The following is a 25,768-nucleotide window of genomic DNA, read 5'->3' as shown; positions in this document are numbered from 1 at the left end:
TCAAACTCGTCACGTCACGAGTGACACTTCACCTGTCATCATTTTCAAAATGGAGGAGGCTGATTTCAATCATTTGAAATCGCATAAAGGGAAGAAGATTAAGAGCTATTCAGTAGGATTTAAGGTCCAAGCTATTGAATATGCTAAAAAGAACAGTAATCAGCTATGTTTTATTAATATACCGTAGCTGCGTGTGTCAAATATGAGTCATTAAATGACTACCGCCTCCTGGTGGTAGAGGGCGCTAGTGATCCTTCTTGCGACTACTCGGCTGCAGAAGAAGTGACAACAAGCAGCAAAAGTGAGCAGCGATCGGTTATTTTTTCCTCTCGCTTGCACTTTTAACATGGAGGATTACATATCTAAAATAAAACAGTTTTCTAAACTGGACTTTCAATGGAAGCAGGAGGTAATAAAGGAAGATCTCCATCGAGACAGAGAGACTTTTAAAACTGAAGAAAGATAAGGAAGACTTCTATAAACAAGTTATCGATGCTTTTGATCAGAAGGAGCTGCGCATGGACTTCATTTATAAGTAAAGGTAAGACCATAATAACCTTTTTTTTTTATTAAAAGTGCTTTTCATGATGGTATCCTTACATCACACTCAAATTTTTAAGTGCAGGCCTAAATTTACCGCATGCCTTTGGTAAGTGCCGGAGTGAAAAGAGGTTTTAAAATAATAAGCGCCCCAGTGGCAATTCAGGCAAATACGGTAACTCCTAAAAGTAGTTCCTCGGCGTTGGCGCTACTAACATCGCTAATACTTCGTTAATATTCAGATTATGACAAGCAAATGGAGTATTGTTGGCGTGTTTAGAAGACTTTGTAGCTGCATTGTTAGCCACCTTGTTATTCGTACGTTAGCAATTACAATCAATTGAAAAAAGAAAACTACGTGTTCTTGTCTGACATAAGGATTGTGACTAATAGGAAAAATCCCAAAAAAGGGCAGTTTCCATCATGATTAAAAACATTTTTTTGAACCGTCTTGGTTATGGGGTTCTGAGCTGCCTGCACATTTGCCACATGGGATTTAAGACAGTTCCAGGAAAGTGAGAAATATTTTTGTGACACCTTAATCCATTGGTGCAATATTCCCCACAACACATGGGAGAGGTAAAAATAACCAATGGCCGCTAAAAGTTTCATGGTTCTGATTTTTAACACATCTGAAATGTGTTTGCAGCGACACGATCCGTCGCCCGATAGGAGGTGACCCTCTTGCTGCTCGGATATAAAAGTGGGAGCGTGTGTGCGTAATAAAGGAAAGAAAAGAAGAATGCAAGGACAGAAAGGAGTGGTACAGAAGCATTTAATTGGTCCGAGGAGTGCAAAGAAGGAACCCAGAACCAGCATGCAGGTTTTAGATGAGCTTTAATCAGAGGAAGACAAGGAAGGAAGGTACCTTGTGTTGTAGAAACAAAGTGTCAATTTACTCAGAGACAAAAGCAAGGAAGAAAAATTAAAAAAATAAAATAAAAAAAAGTGAAAAATATGGAAGTAGAATTGTCAACTTTTGTATATCAATATATTAATACATGTGCATATATTAATAAATATATAAATACAAATGTGATAAACAAATACATAATTTGCACAAATCACAAATTTGTAAATATGTTTCTGAGATTTGAAAATATATACAAATTTATAAATGTCAAATTGTGCCGTACAAATAAATCACAAATTTGTATAAACAAACATGTATTTGTAAATATATTTTTGATATTTGAATACAAATATGCTTGATTTTGTATTTGTATTGATTTTGCTGCTTTTGTGTCGATGAGACATTCTTCCCACAAATAAATGTGACCTACACACTCCCTTGAACAACCAGCAGAGGGCACTGCAGCCAGAGCGGTCTGGGTCACAGAGAATTATATGTAAAATGCCCAGAGTTCTACGCACAAAAACAATCCACGTCTTTACAGAGAGAACGCACAACGGGAATGAGCTAGCTAACGTTAGCGTTGCATTAGCTAATGCAAATTTATCCAGTTAATCTGAAAGACTGTGCCAGCTGCTTATTTTAATGTATCAATGCTGTTTAATGACCTTGCCCCGATATATATACTAATCTCTTATCAGGCTGCAGTGCCCTCTGCTGGTTGTTGAGGGGAGTGTGTAGGTCCCATTTATTTGTGCATCTGGTTTGTGGGAGGAATGTCTCATCGACACAAAAGCAAAAAAGCCATCCACATATGCAAATTCAATACAAATACAAAATCAAGCATATTTATATTCATATCTCAAAAATATATTTACAAATACACGTTTATTCATACAAATTCTTGATTTATTTGTACAGTATGTCACATATTTATATTTACACATTTGTGTATATTTTCAAATCTCAAAAATTACATTATTTATATTTACGAATATGCGTTTAATTATAAAAATTATTTCAATCAATCAATCCAATATTTATTTATATAGCCGTAAATTACTAGTGTCTCAAAGGGCTGCACAAAGCACAACGACATCCTTGGTAGAGCCCATTTATTTATTTGTATTTGTATATTTATTATTATATGTATTAATATTATATTGATTTATATAAGTTGTACTTCCATAGAAAGAAGATATGCTTGGTGCGTGAAATCGACTTAAGAGGAGAGTTGCACAAAGGTCAGAGCTGCAGGTCATGGTGTGGAGTGAAAGCGTGCTTGTGTGTGGAACATTGTGAGTGTGTGTCGCCGTGTCTCTGCGTGCTCGTCTGATTTCTGTGGGCGTACATCTGCCCCGCCATGGCCCTGATGTTCTCCGTGTACGCGTTGCTCTTCAAGCTGTCGTGAGCGCGACTGTGAGGACACGGGTGTGCGGCGAGAGACGGGTCACACGGCATGTGTGCGAGTGTCGGGTTCTTTGCACCGTCGTGTGCGTATCTGTACTCCGTGTTCCACGTTTCGTCTCCGGGTCTCGGCACGAGGCCAAACTCGTAGGCGGGCCTGCAGCCGCTGGCGTCCTCGACGTATTGAACGGCGGCGTGTGCGAGGCCGAATGTGTAACAAGTCGGTCTCTCCCTAAGGTTTAACCCATAGGTGTATCGAGTGTGGGTCTCTCCGGGCATCAGTGTGTAACGCTGCCGGCGGCTGTGAGGAAGCGGCTCGGATGCCCGCCTCCACAGCGGGGGGAGGAGGGACGAGGAGCGCTGAGGCGGAGGCGGCTGGCTGGTGTTGGCCGCTCCTACCTGATTGTCGGAGCCCACGTGAGGCTTGAGCTGACTAACTATGCAGTTGGAAATGGAGCGCCCCTACAGGGAAAAGAAGGCAACATATGCAAAAGTAGAAACAGAAGTAAAACCAGTAAAATAAGGAATATTACTGCCGTATTTCCTTGAATTGCCACCGGGTATATAGTATGCGCCTGCCTAGAATTACTGCCGGGTCAAACTCGTTTCGTAAAATAGTTAGCGCATGCTTTGCATTACCGCCGACTCAGGATTAACGCCGGGTCAAACTCGTTTCGCTAAATATTACTTTTATTAGCACATGTCTAGAATTTCCACCGGGTCAAACTCGTCACGTCACGAGTGACACTTCACCTGTCATCATTTTCAAAATGGAGGAGGCTGATTTCAATCATTTGAAATCGCATAAAGGGAAGAAGATTAAGAGCTATTCTGTAGGATTTAAGGTCCAAGCTATTGAATATGCTAAAAAGAACAGTAAGCAGCTATGTTTTATTAATATACCGTAGCTGCGCGTGTCAAATATGAGTCATTAAATGACTCCCGCCTCCTGGTGGTAGAGGGCGCTAGTGATCCTTCTTGCGACTACTCGGCTGCAGAAGAAGTGACAACAAGCAGCAAGAGTGAGCAGCGATCCTTTATTTTTTCCTCTCGCTTGCACTTTTAACATGGAGGATTACATATCTAAAATAAAACAGTTTTCTAAACTGGACTTTCAATGGAAGCAGGAGGTAATAAAGGAAGATCTCCATTGAGACAGAGAGACTTTTAAAACTGAAGAAAGATAAGGAAGACTTCTATAAACAAGTTATCGATGCTTTTGATCAGAAGGAGCTGCGCATGGACTTCATTTATAAGTAAAGGTAAGACCATAATAACGTTTTTTTTTAATTAAATGTGCTTTTCATGATGGTATCCTTACATCACAATCAAATTTATAAGCGCAGGCCTAAATTTACCGCATGCCTTTGGTAAGCGCCGGAGTTAGAAGATGTTTTAAAGAAATACGGTATGCTGGTTAATGACTGCATAGACCCTCCATTAATGTTTTATTGCCTTTGTGGATTTGGCAAATTATATATTTTTGCTTGCATGGGTTCTCTTAGAGTTCTTGGATTCCAAAAAGGCGTGTTGGAGTAGTTCTATGGAATTGATTTTGTATTGATTAGAAATGCGCCAATCGACCCCGTGAAAAAGTATGAGGTCGGCCAATGCTGAATGAAGTCTTTCAATGCCAATCACAAACAACCATCACCTCTGGACTATCCTTTATTTAATTGTGTCCCCCGGCTGACTGAGTATGTCCACCTTCTCAAAGGTAATAATCCTTACTGCTATTGCGGAAAATATCTATATTCCTTACACGTACTAATATCACTGGAGGACGAGGCTAAACATATTACGAGCAAGACAGTAGCAGACAAAAAGACATGCTATGTACTAAAATAGCTTAAAACAACAGAACAAAATAAGTACTCAGTTAAATTTTAAGAAGTGTGCATGGAACTTAACATGGAAAGGACCAAGTAAAGAGCTATGAAAAGGGAAATAAGTAATAGTAAATGTTAGAGAAGATATGATGGTGCTCTGGTACGCATAATACATTATATATATATATATATATATATATGTATATGTATATATACACATTATATATATATATATATATATTAGGGCTGCAAATCTTTTGTTGTCCCACGATTCAATTCAATATCGATTCTTGGGATCAGGATTCGATAATATATCGATTTTTTTCAATTCGATTCGATTTTCGATTCAAAAAGGATATTTTTCCGATTAAAAGGATTCTGTATTCATTCAATACATAGGATTTCAGCAGGATCTACCCCAGTCTGTATATATATGTATATATATATATATATATGTGTATATATTTATTTATATATATACACAAATATACATACATGTATACACACATACATATATATATATATATACACACATACACATATATATATATATATATATATATATACACACACATACATACATATATATATATATACACACACATACATACATATATATATATATATACACACACACATATATATATACATATATACACATACATACATACATATATATACACATCCATACATATATACATACATACATACATAAATATATATATATATATATATATATATACATAAATATATGTATATATATATACATACATAAATATATATATATATATATATTATATATATATTTCTTTATAAATAACTCATTTCACAACGTATATATTTATATATATATATATCCGCGGCTTCTAGTCTGTTGTGGCTTAACATATTGGGATTTATTTTTTTCTATTTTCTCAAATTTAGTGGGTGCAGCTTATAAACCAGTGCACTCTGCAGTCTGGAAAGTCTGGTATGTGTGATAAAATGTAGAATTGAGGATATAAAGAAAGGAGCAGCAAACAGCATGTTTTCAATAAGACAACTCATCATCACCTCCACTCTGCAGGCCCGCAGCACCACAAGCTGGATGGTACCCCGGGTGTTGCCCTCCGACGACATGGATCGTCTCAGTGTCTCCATGGCGGTGTGGTTGGATCGTCCAAGCAGTGCTTCGCCATTTACTGCAATTAGCTGGTCGTTGACTCTCAACCGGCCGTCCTGTGGGAAGAAGTCATTGACAGTTACTAGTAAATCCTGTCGACCCTTAAATTAAATTAAAAAACCACACTTAAAAAAAAAAAGTGTTGAACCAAGGTGGAGGCGAGATAATTGTGGCGTTAGTAATCTCGTGAGAGGCCGGGCGCCGTGATAAATACATAGCACAGCTAATGGAAGAGCCTCTGTGGGCACTAGATCATGTCTAAGTGTTTTAAAAAGCAGCCGCCATTAAAGAGGCCATGCATAGCGAGGCAAGACAAAGATGATTGAGGGATGGTGAGTGTGGCAGATAAGGAACTCAGCACAAAGGCCAATAAAGATGAGGACACACAATTAAGGACCTGTCTACACTAAGTCCATTAACCCCTTAAACCAGGGCTCTCAAACTCAATTGACCTGAGGGCCACTGGATGCAGAAACTGGATGAGGCTGGGCTGCAAGAAAAGATTTCTTAAAAAAATCTAACATGCACTTTTTAATTCACCTTCTTTGAATGGCTTTCCCGCCCTAGCAACATACTTGTCAACAGTCGCGAACTTTCCGAGAAGCACCCGAATATCAGTGCCCTTCCCGACAATCTCCGGGGGCAATCATTCTCCCGGTTTTTACCTGGACAACAATATTAGGGCACGGCACTGCCTTTAGCGTCCTCTACAATCTGTCATCTCGTCTGCTTTTCCACCATACAAACATATTGTATGAGGCCTTTGCAGACCAAGGAAGTGACTGCAAGGCATACTTGGTCAACAGCCATACAGGTCACACTGAGGGTGGCCGTATAAACAACTTTAACACTGTTACAAATATGCGCCACACTGTGAACCCACACCAAACAAGATTGACAAACACATTTTGGGAGAAAGCTGCACTGTAACATGACATTAACACAACAGAACAAATACCCAGAATACAATGCAGCCCTAACTCTTCTGGGTTACAATAGGGGGTGGGGGTGGGGAAGCAAGGGTGTATATTGTAGCCCGGAAGAGTTAGTTTGTCCATTTGTCGAAGGAGAGACAACGAGAATGTGGGCTATCGTGGATGTGATAAAATAGGTAGCGTATGCTTTGTATTACCTGGCCGTCGAGAAAAACGACGAATGCATTTGGACTGGCAAATCAATTATTGTCTGCCATGTATGTCGCGGACTCAAAATCTAGGTCCATCGATTGATTTATTGATTAAATCTTGTATTAGTAGATTGCACAGTACAGTACATATTCCGTACAATTGACCACTAAATGGTAACACCCCAATAAGTTTTTCTACTTGTTCATGGTATATATATTCAGATTATATAAAGTCACCAAAAAGGAATGGACAATGAAGGTGAAGGCAAAAGAGTGAGTGTCCTGACCACAAAACTAGATCCCTAGTTTGATTGATGTAAAATGTTCTTTATCACATTAAAATACAGATCTGATGAATTGATGATGTCTCAGGTGTGATTCACTACCATAGGGCCACACAGCACACTGGATTCCAGTTAACTGAAATAACACAACACTGGATATTGTTCAGATAAGTTACATTGAAGAAGTTGCATGCAAAACAACACTGGAGGTGACTATGACGTGTGCATTTTCCACGCATGATGCGTACTAGGTCGTGTTGTGCTGGCGGACAGGGGGGGGTCTTTAACGACCATTGTGTGTGTGTGTGTGTGTGTGTGTGTGTGTGTGTGTGTGTGTGTGTGTGTGTGTGTGTGTGTGTGTGTGTGTGTGTGTGTGTGTGTGTGGACACGGACAAGGTTAGGTGGGATAACCTTATGCAGCTTAGTGTAAACGGGGCCTAAGACTGGGAAGTTCTGAATGACCCATTAGGACCATGCTGACTAGACTAGGGCTGTGAATCTTTGGGTGTCCCACGATTCAATTCAAAATCGATTCTCGATTCAAAAACAATTTTTTTCCCAATTTAAAAGGATTGTGTATTCATTCAATACATAGATTTCAGCAGGATCTACCCCAGTCTGCTGACATGCTAGCAGAGTAGTAGATTTTTGTAAAAAGCTTTTATAATTGTAAAGGACAATGTTTTATCAACTGATTGCAATAATGTAAATTTGTTTTAACTATTAAAGGAAGCAAAATTATGACTTATTTTATCTTTGTGAAAACATTGGACACAGTGTGTTGTCCAGCTTATGAGATGCCATGCAAGTGTAAGTCACTGTGACACTATTGTTCTTTTTTATTATTTTTATAAATGTCTAATGATAATGTCAGTAAGGGATTTTTAATCACTGCTATGCTGAAATTATAACTAATAATGATACTGTTGTTGATAATATTCATTTTTGTTTGACTACTTTTGGTTTGTTCTGTGTGGTGTTTGTGTCTCCTCTCAATTGCTCTGTTTATTGCAGTTCTGAGTGTTGCTGGCTCAGGTTTGCTTTTGGAATTGGATTACATTGTTATGGTATTGTTGTGTATTGATAAAAAAAATAAAAAATAAAAAAAAATCGATTTAAAAAAAAAATGACAATCGATTCTGAATCGCACAACGTGAGAATCGCGTTTCAAATTCGAATAAATTTTTTCCCCACACCCCTAATGCTGACCTTTGACCCCACTTCACTAACAGCTCTGACGTGAAAGGCAGACTTGGATGTCTGAGTCATCCATCCATCCATTTTTCTACCGCTTATTCCCTTTTGGAGTCACGGGGGGCGCTGGCGCCCATCTCAGCTACAATCGGGCGGAAGGCGGTGTACACCGTGGACAAGTCGCCACTTCATCACAGGACCAACCAACAAAGATAGACAACACTCACATTCAAACACTAGGGACCATTTAGTGTTGCCAATCAACCTATCCCCAGGTGCATGTCTTTGGAGGTGGGAGGGGCCTATCCCCAGGTGCATGTCTTTGGAGGTGGGAGGGGCCTATCCCCAGGTGCATGTCTTTGGAGGTGGGAGGGGCCTATCCCCAGGTGCATGTCTTTGGAGGTGGGAGGGGCCTATCCCCAGGTGCATGTCTTTGGAGGTGGGAGGGGCTTATCCCCAGGTGCATGTCTTTGGAGGTGGGAGGGGCCTATCCCCAGGTGCATGTCTTTGGAGGTGGGAGGGGCCTATCCCCAGGTGCATGTCTTTGGAGGTGGGAGGGGCCTATCCCCAGGTGCATGTCTTTGGAGGTGGGAGGGGCCTATCCCCAGGTGCATGTCTTTGGAGGTGGGAGGGGCCTATCCCCAGGTGCATGTCTTTGGAGGTGGGAGGGGCCTATCCCCAGGTGCATGTCTTTGGAGGTGGGAGGGGCCTATCCCCAGGTGCATGTCTTTGGAGGTGGGAGGGGCCTATCCCCAGGTGCATGTCTTTGGAGGTGGGAGGGGCCTATCCCCAGGTGCATGTCTTTGGAGGTGGGAGGAACCCAGAGTTCCCGGAGAGAACCCACACATTCACGGAGAGAACATGCAAACTCCACACAGAAAGATCCCGAGCCCGGGATTGAACCCAGGACTGCAGGACCTTCGTATTGTGAGGCAGAAGCACTAACCACTTTGCCACGTCTGAGTCGTGTTTCGATCAAACCAAAAACAAAGGAAAAAAAAACGCATTTGTTTGTGTTTCCAGCTCCTCGAATGTATTTTTAATGAGACATCTTCAGGGTAGTCTTTGAAAAGATGTGCATCAGCACCCATCAATCAAATGGCTTTCAAGAAAATAGGTTAAATCTCCCTATGATGCTTCATCTCCACCCCCCCTTTTCCGCTTGCTGAGTGACGGTGTGCACGACGTGTCTCGGCGGACGCCGGCGTCGCCTCTCCTGCCCGGCCTGCCGTCGCCGAGTCTCATCAGGAGCCCGTGCTGCTTTAAATTAGCATGCATCAATACTAAGGAGGAGACCAAACACACGCACACCCGTGTGGATTCCGCAGACACTTTTTTGCCATTCTGCTCCGCGTGACGTGGTTTATTTCCCCTTCTCTCGCCACCGTCTGTCACACTTTCTGCAAATTCTTCTTCTGTGGCGTCTCGTCCCGAAAACCTGCTTATTGCTCAGTTCGGACCGCAGCAGTCGGGGAAAACTGCTTCTGAAGCCACTTTAGGGAGATGCCCTGATCCCAGACCAGCACTTCACCTCCGATGCCACATGCCTGTCCTGCACTGCAGATCTGGGAGCAGCAACCACGCAGGACACAGAATTGAGGCCAAGTGGAAGAAACTCCAGAGTGCTGAAATAGGGGGGGGGGGGGTGTTCTTTTGGGTCTGTGATGCACTTCCAACTAAAAGTGGTGGCGAGTGATGAAGACAAGGCGAGTGCGGAGTTGATGAGGCAAGGTCGCTGGGGGTCAATGGGGGTCAGGAGTCAACACGAGGGACAACATAGGGCGACTTGTGGCATCGCAGAATTCCAGGAAGTGAGACAAAGGGAAGAGGTGGAAGAGCAGATGACAGGAAATGGTGAGATGGCAGAAAGAAAGAAGGCGGCAAACTAACAATGCAAGATGTTTATTGGGATATATTTGCATTGTATTTTTACGCACAATAATCCTAACTACAGTTTTTTTTTAAGCAAATATTAATGTATTTTTGGAAAATGTTGCCCCCAATTAGTAGGGGTGTAACGGTACACAAATATTTCGGTTGAGTACGTACCTCGGTTCAGAGGTCACGGTTCGGTTCATTTTCGGTACAGTAAGAAAACAACAAAATATAAATTTTTGGGTTATTTATTTACCAAATTTGCAAAATCGTCCACGAAAAAGATTTTTCTTAGTGGAATATTTGATGTGAAGTAAAGAGAACCTTAATTCATAACGTTTTTGGATTTTTTTTTCTTGTTTTTGAACACTGGCTTTTTGTGGTGTATAATGTCTACCAGGAGTGTAATGTACTTATTTTTATGGTGGAGGCCTTATGGGTTTAGAACAAAAAGGCTGCATTTGTTTCTGGGCAGGAGAGTCTGTTTTCATACTAAAAAAGTTAACTCTTTCAGTTTGATTTTCAGCCCGCTTCTTGATGCTGCTACTATTGCATTGTAAGGACTGCTCTCCTAAAGCTTTAGTAAAACTTGGTAATATTGCTATTCTGTCTTGGTGGTCCTTCTGACTCAACATGTCATCCAACAGAACTTGGGATTGACCAGTGAGTTTTATTCCCTTATTACAGGGGTGTCCAAACTTTTTCCACTGAAGGCTGCACACTGAAAAATCAAAGCAAGTGGGGGCCATTTTGATATTTTTTATTTTAAAAACCAATACATGTATTAAAAATATACATTTCAGCCTCCACTCAGGCTCGATCCCGGGACCCCAAAGGGTTTTGGTCCAAAAAATATAAAAAAATGTGTCATTATTCAGTATGATTTTTTTTATTATTACTCACGTTTTAAATCTCTAGATCAGGGGTGTCAAACTCAAATACAGAGTGGGCCAAAATTCTAAACTGAACAAAGCCGTGGGCCAAAGTTAAAAAACTTAACGTTTTAATAGGGACCCAAACAAGTTGTGCATTGAATATTGAACAAGCAAGGCTTATATAACTTTATAGTGACATGCAAAGTCGAGTTTTGTTGGTAGCGGGGGTGTATATTGTAGCGTCCCGGAAGAGTTAGTGCTGCAAAGGGTTCTGGGTATTTCTTCTATTGTGTTGATGTGTTACAGTGCGGATGTTCTCCCAAAATGTGTTTGTCATTCTTGTTTGGTGTGGGTTCACAGTGTGGTGCATATTTGTAACAGTTTTATAGTTGTTTATACGGCCACCCTCAGTGTGACCTGTATGGCTGTTGACCTGTTCACTTTGTGCGTAGAATCCGCATATGTTACGTGACTGGGCCGGCACGCTGATTGTATGGCGGAAAAGCGGACATGACGACAGGTTGTAGAGGACGCTAAAAGCAGTACCTTTAAGGCACGCCGCCGATATTGTTGTCCGAGGGGAAATCGGGAGAAATTCAAGAGAATGGTTGCCCTGGTAGATTTTTAAGGGGGGGGGCACTGAAATTCGAGAGGGTTGGCAGGTATTAGAATTAGCGGTGAATGCACCGCCGCTGTACAATAACGGCGGGCCAGCTCTAATGTTCATTTAATATTGTCTCAAGGGCCAAAATAAATTACATGGCGGGCCAGATTTGGCCCGCGGGCCAGAGTTTGACACCCATGCTCTAGATCAACATTAGGTCTATCTGTCAATATAATGATTTTAAAGATTTAAGTTGTATGCTTTTGTTGTCATAAAAACACAGTTTTATATGGAAAAATCACCAAATATGCAATATTTTCATCCAATAATTTTTTAAAATGGAATATTTGAGATTATATAATAATTGGAGCATTAAAAAGGTCAATAACTCATAACACCATTGATTTTAATTAATTATTATTTTTTGAGCAATGACACTTAAAAACAAATCACACTAAAATGATTGTGGATCCAAAAGTGTCCCACTCATTAAAGTGTTAGAAAATAAATTATATATTTTTTTAACTGTTTACTTTTAACACAATATTCTCGAGATCAACTTCAGATCTATCCGTCAATTATAAGTTTTATTGTTGTTTATGTTTTTGTTTGTTCATTTTAGGCCCTTATTTAAAAAAACAGCTCAATTTTTTATATGGCAAACACAAAATCTGCAACATTTTCCCCCCAAAAAATATCTCCAAGTGGAATATTTAACGTGACGTAATTGGAGCCTTAAATAGGTCAATAATTCATAATAACATTGATTTTGATTCATTATTATTTTGTAAAGAAAGAAACAGCCTGCATGGCAGCTTTGTGTTATTAGAGTCAACATTGCAACATTTTCTTGATTTATTTCACCCCTTTGCTCCTTTATATCACTTTTTACGTTTTAAAACATTTTTAATCATATTTTTAAAATGTGCCGTGGGGCCGTTAAAAAATGGCCCCCTGGCCGCACTTTGGAGACCCCTGCCTCATTGTATTTAGATGTTGGTCATTATGGCGGTCCTTGTAGTGCCAAGAGTTTTGGGATGTGCTACTAGGTGAAAAAACTGAGAAGCACTTGCTGTACCTTGTAGGCAGCACCTCCGTGGATAATGGACTTGATGAAAATCCCCAGGTCCTCGCCGTCTCTCTCGACTTGTTGCCCTTCAAGCTGACCCCCAGGCCGGCGGAACCCGTCTCGTTGAGTGGAATCTCGTACACGAGCTGCTCCCTGCCGTCCTCCAGCACCCGACTGCTGTCGTCTTCACCTTTCTGGAAGAGAGAGGAAGGTGGACCGAGCCCCGGTGAATTAATGGCATTTAAAAAGATTAGATGAAGCCCTTTTTTGCCCCCTTTTAATATCTGCAGCTGTGAACGTTTGCCCGACATTGAGCTCCGAATCAACTGATCGTGATGTTTTGGCATAATATACTGTTCGGGAAAAGCTCAGTGCAAGACATGGAAATGGAGGAGAGAAGCAGGTGTTTTATACTGGAAAGAGAGATGAAGGTGTAGAGTAAAAAAATAAAATAATACAGGACTGTAGAGAGGTTATTCCGTTTGGAGATGAAAGGCGCAGACGGAGAGCGAGCCATTTTTAAAGGAAACATAATAACCTTTTCATACTTCCTCCTCCAGCACAGTGGGGGCGGGGGGCACAGAGGAGCATTTAAAAGTGATAAGCCATCCCTGCGGTCTACACGCCCATGTCGCTCACTCCTGATTCTTTACATTTAATCTCTCAATCCTCTCCTTCCTCTCGCTCGCTTTCCCCCAGGCTCTCCTCTCCCCCCCCCCCCCCCCCCCCCCCCCCCACACTCTCATTCTTCTATGCAATGCTAAGGAAACCAAGGCAGTCAACATTGACACCGGGTGAAGAAATACCAACAGCAGCGGGGAGGGAGATTGTCCCCCATTAAAGCGTAGTAAGGTGCTCTGGGACAGGAGGCCTGACGCCACATAACATCCACGCCAGAGTTTGGATTTAGCAAATTCAATACGGTAGAACCTCGGTCGACCTCCATAATACCTTCTGGACGTTAAAGGCCTACTGAAAGCCACTACTAGCAAACACGCAGTCTGATAGTTTATAAATCCATCCATCCATCCATTTTCTACCGCTTATTGCCTATTCATAGCTGTATGTAGAAGTGTCTGGTTGTATCTGCTGCTTTAATGTCCTCTGTGTTCTTTGATGTTTGATGTTTCCCTCTTACACACATGTAAGAGGGATGTGTGCTATGGCTATGAGTTGTTTTTTTCCCTTGGCCTCAGTCTGCACCCCCTCTCCAGGGCCCAGGCTAAGACCGATTTTTTTATTTTATTTTAATCTTCTATTTCCTCCCCCCCCCCCTGTTTGCCTGTATCTAATTTTTTTGTAAGGGGCGCTGGAAGCCGGCAGACCCGTCAGCGATCCTGTTCTGTCTCCCTGTAATGTTTGTTTGATCTTGAATGGGATTGTGCTGAAAATTTTAATTTTCCTGAAGGAACTCTCCTGACGGAATAAATAAAGTACTATCTAATCTATCTAATCTAAATCAATTATGAAATATTAACATTGCAACACATGCCAATACGGCCTTTTTAGTTTACTAAATTGCAATTTTTAATATCAGCCGAAATATCCTGCTGAAACGTCGCGGTATGATGACGCGTGCGTGTGACGTCACGCATTGTAGAGGACATTTTGTTCCAGCATCGTTCCCAGCCATTAAGTCATCTGTTTTATCGCAAAATTACACAGTATTCTGGACATCTGTGTTGCTGAATCTTCTGCCATTTGTCCAATGAATAATGGAGACATCAAAGAAGAAAGCTGTACATGGGAAGCGGTGTATTGCAGCCGGCTTTGGCAACACAAACAGCCTGTGTTTCATTGTTTACATTCCCGGAAGATGACGGTGAAGCTTTACTATGGAACAGAGCGGTCAAGCGAACACGGTTGGATTGGACCACACACACACAAAGTACAGTGTATTATGCCGCGATCTTTTCGAATGATCGTGTTTCGAAGAGGGTCCCTTGCGAAGGGCAGAGATGGGCATCGCCACCACCCATCGACTGGTGCTGAAGAAAGGTGCGGGGCTAACCTTCAGGTTGTACAGGTACCACCATATAATCTCACTAAAACACTAGTAACACAATAAGCAGATAAGGGATTTTCCAGAATTATCCTAGTAAATGTGTCTAATAACATCTGAATCGTTCCCACTGTATATGCTCAGTCGTTCACAAGAAAGGATGGGGCGAGGTACACCCCTTTGTCCACAACTGCGTGAGCAAATAGTCTAACAGTTTAAGAACAACATTTCTCAAAGTGCAATTGCAAGAAATTTAGGGATCTCAACATCTACGCTCCATAATATCATCAAAAGGTTCAGAGAATCTGGAGAAATCACTCCAAGCCGAAACCATCATTGAATGACCGTGACCTTCCATCCCTCAGACGGCACTGTATCAAAAACCGACATCAATCTCTAAAGGATATCATCACATGGGCTCAGGAACACTTCAGAAAACCACTGTCACTAAATACAGTTGGTCGCTACATCTGTAAATGCAAGTTAAAACTCTACTATGCAAAGCGAAAGCCATTTATCAACAACATCCAGAAACGCCGCCGGCTTCTCTGGGCCCGAGATCATCTAAGATGGACTGATGCAAAGTGGAAAAGTGTTCTGTGTTCTGACGAGTCCACATTTCAAATTGTTTTTGGAAATATTCTACATCGTGTCATGCAGACCAAAGGGGAAGCAAACCATCCAGACTGTTATCGACGCAAAGTTCAGAAGCCAGCATGTGTGATGGTATGGGGGTGCATTAGTGCCCAAGGCATGGGTAACTTACACATCTGTGAAAGCACCATTAATGCTGAAAGGTACATACAGGTTTTGGAATAACATATGCTGCCATCTTTTTCATGGACGCCCCTGCTTATTTCAGCAAGACAATGCCAAGCCACATTCAGCACGTGTTACAACAGCGTGGCTTTGTAAAAAAAAAAGAGTGCGGGTACTTTCCTGGCCCGCCTGCAGTCCAGACCTGTCTTCCATGGAAAATGTGTGGTGCATTATGAAGTGTAAAATACGACAAAAAGACCCCGGACTGTTGAAGGACTGAAGCTCTACATAAAACAAGAATGGGAAAGAATTCCACTTTCAAAGCTTCAACAATTAGTTTCCTCAGTTCCCAAACGTTTATTGAGTGTTGTTAAAAGAAAAGGTGATGTAACACAGTGGTGAACATGCCCTTTCCCAACTACTTTGGCACGTGTTGCAGCCATGAAATTCTAAGTTAATTATTATTTGCAAAAAAAAATAAAGTTTATCAGTTTGAACATCAAATATGTTGTCTTTGTAGCATATTCAACTGAATATGGCTTGAAAAGGATTTGCAAATCATTGTATTCTGTTTATATTTACATCTAATTTCCCAACTTATATGGAAACGGGGTTTGTAAACCAGTGTGGGTAACACTGGTGGGAAGGTGGCTAAAGTGTTGTTGTTTTTGTTTGTTCTTTTACCAACAAAGTCTGTCAAAACCTGCAGAGTGTACATATATTTGTGGCACGTGAGTCTGGTCCAAGTACTGGCACACAGGCTCCTTTATCCTCTCTAATGGTCTTCCTTGCGGGCAGATTGCATGCCCGGGGTGGCCGGGCCCCCGTGGCTCTGTTCCCTCCGCTGTTTGCCCTCGGCAATGCTTTCTTTAACAAGCATGCAGCCAGAAGACAGACCACCCTCTTCAACGCCCAAATGACGAGACCGAGTAAAAAAAAAGAAAAAGAGCTTTTCCTTCCCCCGGGGTGCGTGGCGAGGAGGGGGTGAAAACAAAGCGACGACACAGGGAGGCTTTTGTCGCGGTGGATGTTCGGGGAGGTTTCAAAGCGGCGGGATTAGCCATGAGAGCGACATTCAATTAAGATGAGATCTTGCCGTGCGCCCCAGTAGCGCTGGAGCTCCCAATTAATCGCCTTAACGTCTGCCTGGATGGCACTTTACACCTGTGCCACACATGCGGAGCCGAAGACAGCACAGCGGGTGATTGACAAGGACGACTTTTAAAGGCCTACTGAAAGCCACTACTAGCCACCACGCAGTCTGATAGTTTATACATCAATGATGAAATATTAACATTGCAACACATGCCAATACGGCCTTTTTAGTTTACTAAATTGCAATTTTAAATTTTGCGCCAAAATACCCCCCTGAAACGTCGCAGTATGATGACGTGTGCGCGTGACGTCACGTATTGTAGAGGACATTTTGTTCCAGCATCGTTCCCAGCTGTAAATCGTCTGCTTTATCGCAAAATTCCACAGTATTCTGGACATCTGTGTTGCTGAATCTTTTGCAATTTGTTTAATGAACAATGGAGACATCAAAGAAGAAAGCTGTAGATGGGAAGCGGTGTATTGCGGCCGACTTTAGCAACACAAACACAGCCGGTGTTTCATTGTTTACATTCCCGAAAGATGACGGTCAAGCTTTACTATGGAACAGAGATGTCAGGCGAACAAGATTGGATTGGAACAAACACACAAAGTACAGTGTTTTATGCAGCGATCATTTCGAAAGATTGTGTTTGAAGAGGGTCCCTTGCGAAGGGCAGAGATGAGCATCCCCACCACCCGTCGACTGGTGCTGAAGAAAGGTGTGGCGCCGACCTTCAGGTTGTACAGGTACCACCATATAATCTCACTAAAACACTAGTAACACAATAAGCAGATAAGGGATTTTCCAGAATTATCCTAGTAAATTTGTGTAATAACATCTGAATCTCTGAATCGCTCCCACTGCCCTCTAGTCTTTTTTTTCTTTTCTAGTCCTTCACTCTCACTTTCCTCATCCATGAATCTTTTATCCTCGCTTAAATGGATCATTCCTTAAAATGTTCCAGTTCCATTCACACATTTAAAAAACACTTTAAGACCAATGTCTTGAAAAAATATATCACTCTTGAATTAACATTGTAATTAATACTATGATTAATGTTAATTAAAAATTAAACATGAGATATAAATAATAATAGAAGTACAATTGTTTGTATATATTGTATGTATAATTAGTGCAAAGGTCTATATGTACACAGGGATATTTCACATGCCTGTACTGTGTATAAACATGAACTATGTTCATGTTTATAATGTGTGTTTATGATAAGTTGTGCAAAGGACATTTTATAACTTTCGGAAGTTTATTTTGTACTTGAAATTGTTTATAGGGTTAGGCGCAATAAGTGTTTAACTTCAGCCTAAACCCTTTCGGTCTGTAACATTTTTTATTTTCAATCTATGAATGTACAACTTTTTATTTTCAATCTCTGAATGTAAAACTGTTTGTTTGCTTTGTTGACCATTGACCGAAGAACAATAAACTTGAAATGAATGGGGAAATAATCGCTTTCTCGGTCCAAATCGCTCTAGCTGCTGGTGGCCATGATTGTAAACAAAGTTCAGATGTGAGGAGCTCCACAACCCGTGACGTCACGCGCACATCGTCTGCTACTTCCGGTACAGGCAAGGCTTTTTTATTAGCGACCAAAAGTTGCAAACTTTGTTGTCGATGTTCTCTACTAAATCCTTTCAGCAAAAATATGGCAATATCGCGAAATGATCAAGTATGACACATAGAATGGACCTGCTATCCCCGTTTAAATAAGAACATCTCATTCCAGTAGGCTTTTAATTGTTTGCATGGGGAGAGCTGGACACAAAGTGTCGGGCGACCTGGTATCCTGCAGAATGAGCAGCCCTCTCAGGTCCAGGATCAGCCATGTGCAGACTGACCCCTTCCATCCTGTCCTTTGTAAACTCACAATCTGCCTCACATCACACTTCCACCACAAAAGAGCCTCAGCGCCTCACAAAGACTCCCGCCTATCTCCAGCTCGAAAACAAAAGAGCCCAGATCCTGGCGCGCATGCAGAGAGGAAAACGTGCTAGGAATTAAAGTGTAATTTGCTGTTATCATTTGTTTAATTGCATAGAAAGTGCTCACCGGCACAGAAGATAGAGTGGGAAATTGCCGTCCTTTTCAATCCAAATAATGAGGCTAATTCAAAGGTTTACTGTTACTCCTCCGGCGGGGGAGGGGTCCGGGATGCCTGGCAGGCCTGCAGAGAGCGTTTGCCGAGGCGTGTGCTCCTCATGAAACATCAATAGTCTCTATTGAAAGTAATCAATCACCCGCTCGGCTCGACAAGTCTGCTTTACTTGAACACGGCAGATAAAAGCCAAGCGTATGAAGGCTGGAGAGGGGCGTATAAATCACCAGGTAGCCTGGCACCGCCGTGATGAAGCGAGTCGTGAAACCCTTTTAGCCGGATGACCTGATCTTTAACTGCTGAATCAGCAACTTGCACAATACAGAGGTAGCACCAAGGTTAGCGTTTTTTTTCAACAGAGCTGACCATTGACCACACTACCGTGCTGATGGATTCATAAATATTATGTACCATAAATTCCAGACTATAAGCCGCTACTTTTTTCCTACGCTTTATACCCTGCGGCTTATAAAACGGTGTGGATAGTTTATGGATTTTTCTTGGCTGACGGCCACAAAGCAAATACTTCTCATAGCACAAATGTAAAGACAGTTAAGTGGTATGTTATTGTTTGTGCTGTAGCGCCATTTTTTGGACAAATTCGCTCGTACAGTAAGTGCAGCTGGGTGAATCTCTACAAGTGTTTCCTGCTATGTCGAAGAGCTTTAAATAGCCAACTGATGTGTGTTTGGAAATGGTTGATTTATATAAGCTAGTAAGGTCAAGTTTTGTACCTGACAAGTTTCGGCTACCTTGCTTCATCAGAGGTGTCACGTGATGTTAGTGTCACGTTGTCTGTGATGTGTTATACGGTGTCCCAGCACATGCCAGGGGACACCGCCATCCCACCACCTCAGGCGGGATGGAACAATCCATACAACACAGGGGTCTCAGACACGCGACCCGGGGGCCAATTGCGGCCCGCGAGACGTTATTTTGCGGCCCCCACATATATATGAAAGTTTAATGTTAGTGCAGCCCGCAAGTTTTATATGAATGGTGCTTGACAGCGTCGTGTGCGGAGCTGAAGGAATCTACCAATCACGGTGTGGTATGCGGCTCTCGAGGGCCAAACATTTACGTCACTTGCGTCAGAAACATTTTGCCGCTTTTCCACTAGACCAGCACACGCTCTTCCTCCCTCCCTCGCTCGCCCACCAGCTCGTTCTCTCTCGCGCTCTCCCCGTCACTGTGTGTGTCTCTCTCTCGCTCTCTCCCCCGTCGGCGGCAAGACAAGCAGTCCGCTAGTTTCCGTAGCACTCCGCCGAAGGACCAAGCGACAATATAAAACGGTGGTAACATGCTTCAAAACTCACCAAATTTAACACACATATCAGGACTGGCGAAAATTGCCATCTAATAAAAAAATACAAAATTAAAAAAACAACTCAAAATTGCGCTCTAGCGCGCCCTTGGAAAATACACAGACAAAACTGCTAGTAACTTCCGTTAGGAATGTTGTAGAGACATGAATCAAAAACCTCTATGTAGGTCTCACTTATACCTACATTTCATTCACTTACATCCTTCAGCAAAAATCAACAGAAAGTTGGCAAAAACCCCTTCAAAACAAAAGTTTCCTAAAAAAATTAATTTGACCCCCTTAAAATGCTTCAAAACTCACCAAACTGGACAGACACATCAGGACTGGTGAAAATTGCGATCTAATAAAAATAAAAATAAATTAAAAACTCAAAATTGCGCCTTAGCGCCCCCTAGGAATAAAACACTGACAAAACTGCTCTTGGGAAGAAAACACAGACAAAACTGCTTGTAACTTTAGGTAGGAATGTCGTAAGGACATGAAACAAAAAACTCTATGTAGGTCTCACTTAGACCTACATTTCATTATTTGACATCCTTCAGGAAAAATCAACAGGAAGTTGGCAATTACCTCTTCAAAACAAAAGTTTTGTTAAAACCTGTCACTTTTTTTCAAACAATCTCCTCTGAGCGCGTTTGTTGTGTTGGCTTCGAATTCGCACAGGAAAGAGATTGAACCCTTCTGATTAAAAGTTGCGCAAATAATTATTCTAACTGCTCCGGTTTTGACTTTACGAGCCTTCAAAGAACCGCTCCGCTGATGCTGCTGCGCTGGTGTTGTCTCAAGATGGGCGCTTAAAAAAAGGTAGCACCAGCGTGACCACACAATGCAGAGAAGGTAGGTAAGGTGCAGGTAAAGATACGTTGACTGGGTGAAAGAAGGAGGCACCAGTTTGACTCCAGGATACAGAGAAGGTAGGTAATGTGCAGGTAAAGATATGTTGTCTGGGTGATGGCAGGAAGCACCAGCGTGTATGGGTGACAGAAAGAGGCACAGGTGTGACCCCAGGATGCAGGGAAGGTAGGTAATGTGCAGGTAAAGATATGTTGAATGGGTAAACGCAGGAAACACCAGCAAAAGTCGGTCCCGTCCATCGCTGCTTGCAGCTTTAATTTTAAATCGCTTTTCAAATGTCTATTCTTGTTGTTGGATTTTATCAAATAAGTTTCTCCCAAAAATACGATTTATACTCCAGTGCGACTTATATATGTTTTTTTCCTTCTTTGTTATGCATTTTCGGCTGGTGTGACTTATACTCCGGAGCGATTTATAATCCGAAAAATATGGTACTTCGGTCAGTGGTCAACATAATAAACAAACAGTTTTAAACGGGAACTGAACTTTTTGGTGGGGAATTGTGCCCATCCTTCACCATCATTATGAGAGACAAGAACCCACGTCTTATAAGATTTTCTTCATCCTGCTCCTTCTCAGGAATTGTGTGAATTTAAATTGTATAATTGTGATAAAATTATGTATAATCTAAATTATCAAAATCCACATCAATGAATGAGATAAATAGTGAAGTGAATTATATTTATATAGCGCTTTTCTCTAGTGACTCAAAGCGCTTTACATCGTGAAACCCAATATCTAAGTTCCATTTAAAGCAGTGTGGGTGGCACTGGGAGCAGGTGGGTAAAGTGTCTTGCCCAAGGACACAACGGCACTGACTAGGATGGCGGAAGCGGGAATCAAACCTGCAACCCTCAAGTTGCTGGCACGGCCGCTCTACCAACCGAGCTATGCCGGTAAAAAATGAAATGAAAAAAAATGAAATTTTTTTGGTGGGTGGGGACACACATTCATGACAATATGTAATACGTGCAATATTTACCATATTTTAGTCATTTTAATCAATAGCGGGACTCTCTTCTCCATACAGATTTATTCGTAGTATTTTCGGTCCATTGCGGCTCTTTCAACATTGTGTTGCCGACCCCTGGACTTGGAGTTTAGATGTTTAGATGTGTTTCCGTGCGAATATGCATCAGTCACTACTGAACCCGGCTGGTGACTTTTAGCTCCTTGAAGGAATAAGAGAGAATAAATGGAAGTCCGAGCAACAAAAGCTGCAGAAACGGGCGTTTGTGTTTGTTCCGACACGACTCCGGCGGGGCTCGGGTCACAGCGGTGACCTCGACACCCTTTAGCCATTATCACCTGTAGCGTGTTGACAAGCGTGGCCGCGCTCGCACGCTTCCTGCGGGGCCGCCCTGGCATGTGTGCGACTTCCTGTGGCGTAGCTGTGTCAACAAAGCGTGGTGGGACAGGAAAGCCGGAGCGTGTGCAACCAATGTGTTGTGTTAGCAGGCAGAGGGACATGAAGATGGACATGTTTGATCCTTCCAGGGGAAATGGGACAAGCACCACAATGTGCAGGAAATGTTAAGAAAAGACAAAAAAAAGAAGAGCGTGGGATTGGAGAAGTGATGACCAGCAGGGGAGACACATGAGTGAGCAAATAGAGGATGTTGGACATGAAGCTTACCAGTTCCCGTGGCAGGAAGATGTCCTCCTGTCTCGCCACCACCACACACACACTTTCTCCCTGTCTTGTCCCGCGCAGCATGGCCACCAACTCCTCCTGGCTGCGGCCTGTCATGTCCATGTTGTTCACCTGCCAGGGTCAGGGACACAAGGCCTTCAAGTACATCATCTGCTGACAACACAACCAAGATGCTCGCTTTGCCTCCTCAGGGAGCTGACTTGAGTTTGACTTCATTTGGAACATGTACGCATACAACATGATACATCACACATGCATGCATACAACATGATACATCACACATGCACGCATACAACATGAAACATCACACATGCATGCATACAACATGATACATCACACATGCATGCATACAACATGATACATCACACATGCACGCATACAACATGATGCATCACACATGCATGCATACAACATGATGCATCACACATGCATGCATACAACATGATACATCACACATGCATGCATACAACATGATACATCACACATGCATGCATACAACATGATACATCACACATGCATGCATACAACATGATACATCACACATGCATGCATACAACATGATACATCACACATGCATGCATACAACATGATACATCACACATGCATGCATACAACATGATACATCACACATGCACGCATACAACATGAAACATCACACATGCATGCATACAACATGAAACATCACACATGCACGCATACAACATGATACATCACACATGCATGCATACAACATGATACATCACACATGCATGCATACATGATACATCACACATGCATGCATACAACATGATACATCACACATGCATGCATACAACATGATACATCACACATGCATGCATACAACATGATACATCACACATGCACGCATACAACATGAAACATCACACATGCATGCATACAACATGAAACATCACACATGCACGCATACAACATGATACATCACACATGCATGCATACAACATGATACATCACACATGCATGCATACATGATACATCACACATGCATGCATACAACATGATACATCACACATGCATGCATACAACTTGATACATCACACATGCATGCATACAACATGATACATCACACATGCATGCATACAACATGATACATCACACATGCATGTATACAACTTGATACATCGCACATGCATGCATACAACATGATACATCGCACATGCATGCATACAACATGAAACATCACACATGCATGCATACAACATGAAACATCACACATGCATGCATACAACATGATACATCGCACATGCATGCATACAACATGATACATCGCACATGCATGCATACAACATGAAACATCGCACATGCATGCATACAACATGAAACATCACACATGCACGCATACAACATGATACATCACACATGCATGCATACAACATGATACATCACACATGCATGCATACAACATGATACATCACACATGCATGTATACAACTTGATACATCGCACATGCATGCATACAACATGATACATCGCACATGCATGCATACAACATGAAACATCACACATGCACGCATACAACATGAAACATCACACATGCACGCATACAACATGATACATCACACATGCATGCATACAACATGATACATCACACATGCATGCATACAACATGATACATCACACATGCATGCATACAACATGATACATCACACATGCATGCATACAACATGATACATCACACATGCATGCATACAACATGATGCATCACACATGCATGTATACAACATGATACATCACACATGCAGGCATACAACATGATGCATCACACATGCATGCATACAACATGATACATCACACATGCACGCATACAACATGATACATCACACATGCACGCATACAACATGATACATCACACATGCAGGCATACAACATGATGCATCACACATGCATGCATACAACATGATACATCACACATGCATGCATACAACATGAAACATCACACATGCATGCATACAACATGATGCCTCACACATGCACGCATACAACATGATGCATCACACATGCACGCATACAACATGATGCATCACACATGCACGCATACAACATGATGCATCACACATGCACGCATACAACATGATACATCACACATGCACGCATACAACATGATACATCACACATGCACGCATACAACATGATGCATCACACATGCACGCATACAACATGATACATCACACATGCATGCATACAACATGATACATCACACATGCATGCATACAACATGATACATCACACATGCATGTATACAACATGATACATCACACATGCATGTATACAACATGATACATCACACATGCATGCATACAACATGATACATCACACATGCATGCATACAACATGATACATCACACATGCATGCATACAACATGATACATCACACATGCATGCATACAACATGATACATCACACATGCATGCATACAACATGATACATCACACATGCATGCATACAACATGATACATCACACATGCATGCATACAACATGATACATCACACATGCATGCATACAACATGATACATCACACATGCATGCATACAACATGATACATCACACATGCATGCATACAACATGATACATCACACATGCATGCATACAACATGATACATCACACATGCATGCATACAACATGATACATCACACATGCATGCATACAACATGATACATCACACATGCATGCATACAACATGATACATCACACATGCATGCATACAACATGATACATCACACATGCATGCATACAACATGATACATCACACATGCATGCATACAACATGATACATCACACATGCAAGCATACAACATGATACATCACACATGCATGCATACAACATGATACATCGCACATGCATGCATACAACATGATACATCACACATGCATGCATACAACATGATACATCACACATGCATGCATACAACATGATACATCACACATGCACGCATACAACATGATACATCACACATGCATGTATACAACATGATACATCACACATGCATGTATACAACATGATACATCACACATGCATGCATACAACATGATACATCACACATGCATGCATACAACATGATACATCACACATGCATGCATACAACATGATACATCACACATGCATGCATACAACATGATACATCACACATGC

At 41.8% G+C, this 25,768-nt stretch overlaps 1 protein-coding gene across 1 annotated transcript in view; it reads right to left on the bottom strand.

Moving 5' to 3' along the window:
• pard3ba (par-3 family cell polarity regulator beta a) overlaps positions 1-25,768 on the bottom strand; it is a 329,828-nt gene that overhangs the window by 172,835 nt on the left and 131,225 nt on the right. The window contains 4 exon segments of the mRNA XM_061889407.1: positions 5,683-5,847; positions 12,828-12,886; positions 12,889-13,012; positions 22,601-22,729. Of these exon segments, the coding sequence (XP_061745391.1) occupies positions 5,683-5,847; positions 12,828-12,886; positions 12,889-13,012; positions 22,601-22,729 (477 nt within the window).

This window comes from Nerophis ophidion, linkage group LG27 (genome assembly GCF_033978795.1).
Source record: "Nerophis ophidion isolate RoL-2023_Sa linkage group LG27, RoL_Noph_v1.0, whole genome shotgun sequence".
In the NCBI taxonomy this organism is placed as follows: Eukaryota; Metazoa; Chordata; class Actinopteri; order Syngnathiformes; family Syngnathidae; genus Nerophis; species Nerophis ophidion.
This window is presented reverse-complemented; position numbering and strand designations above follow the sequence as displayed.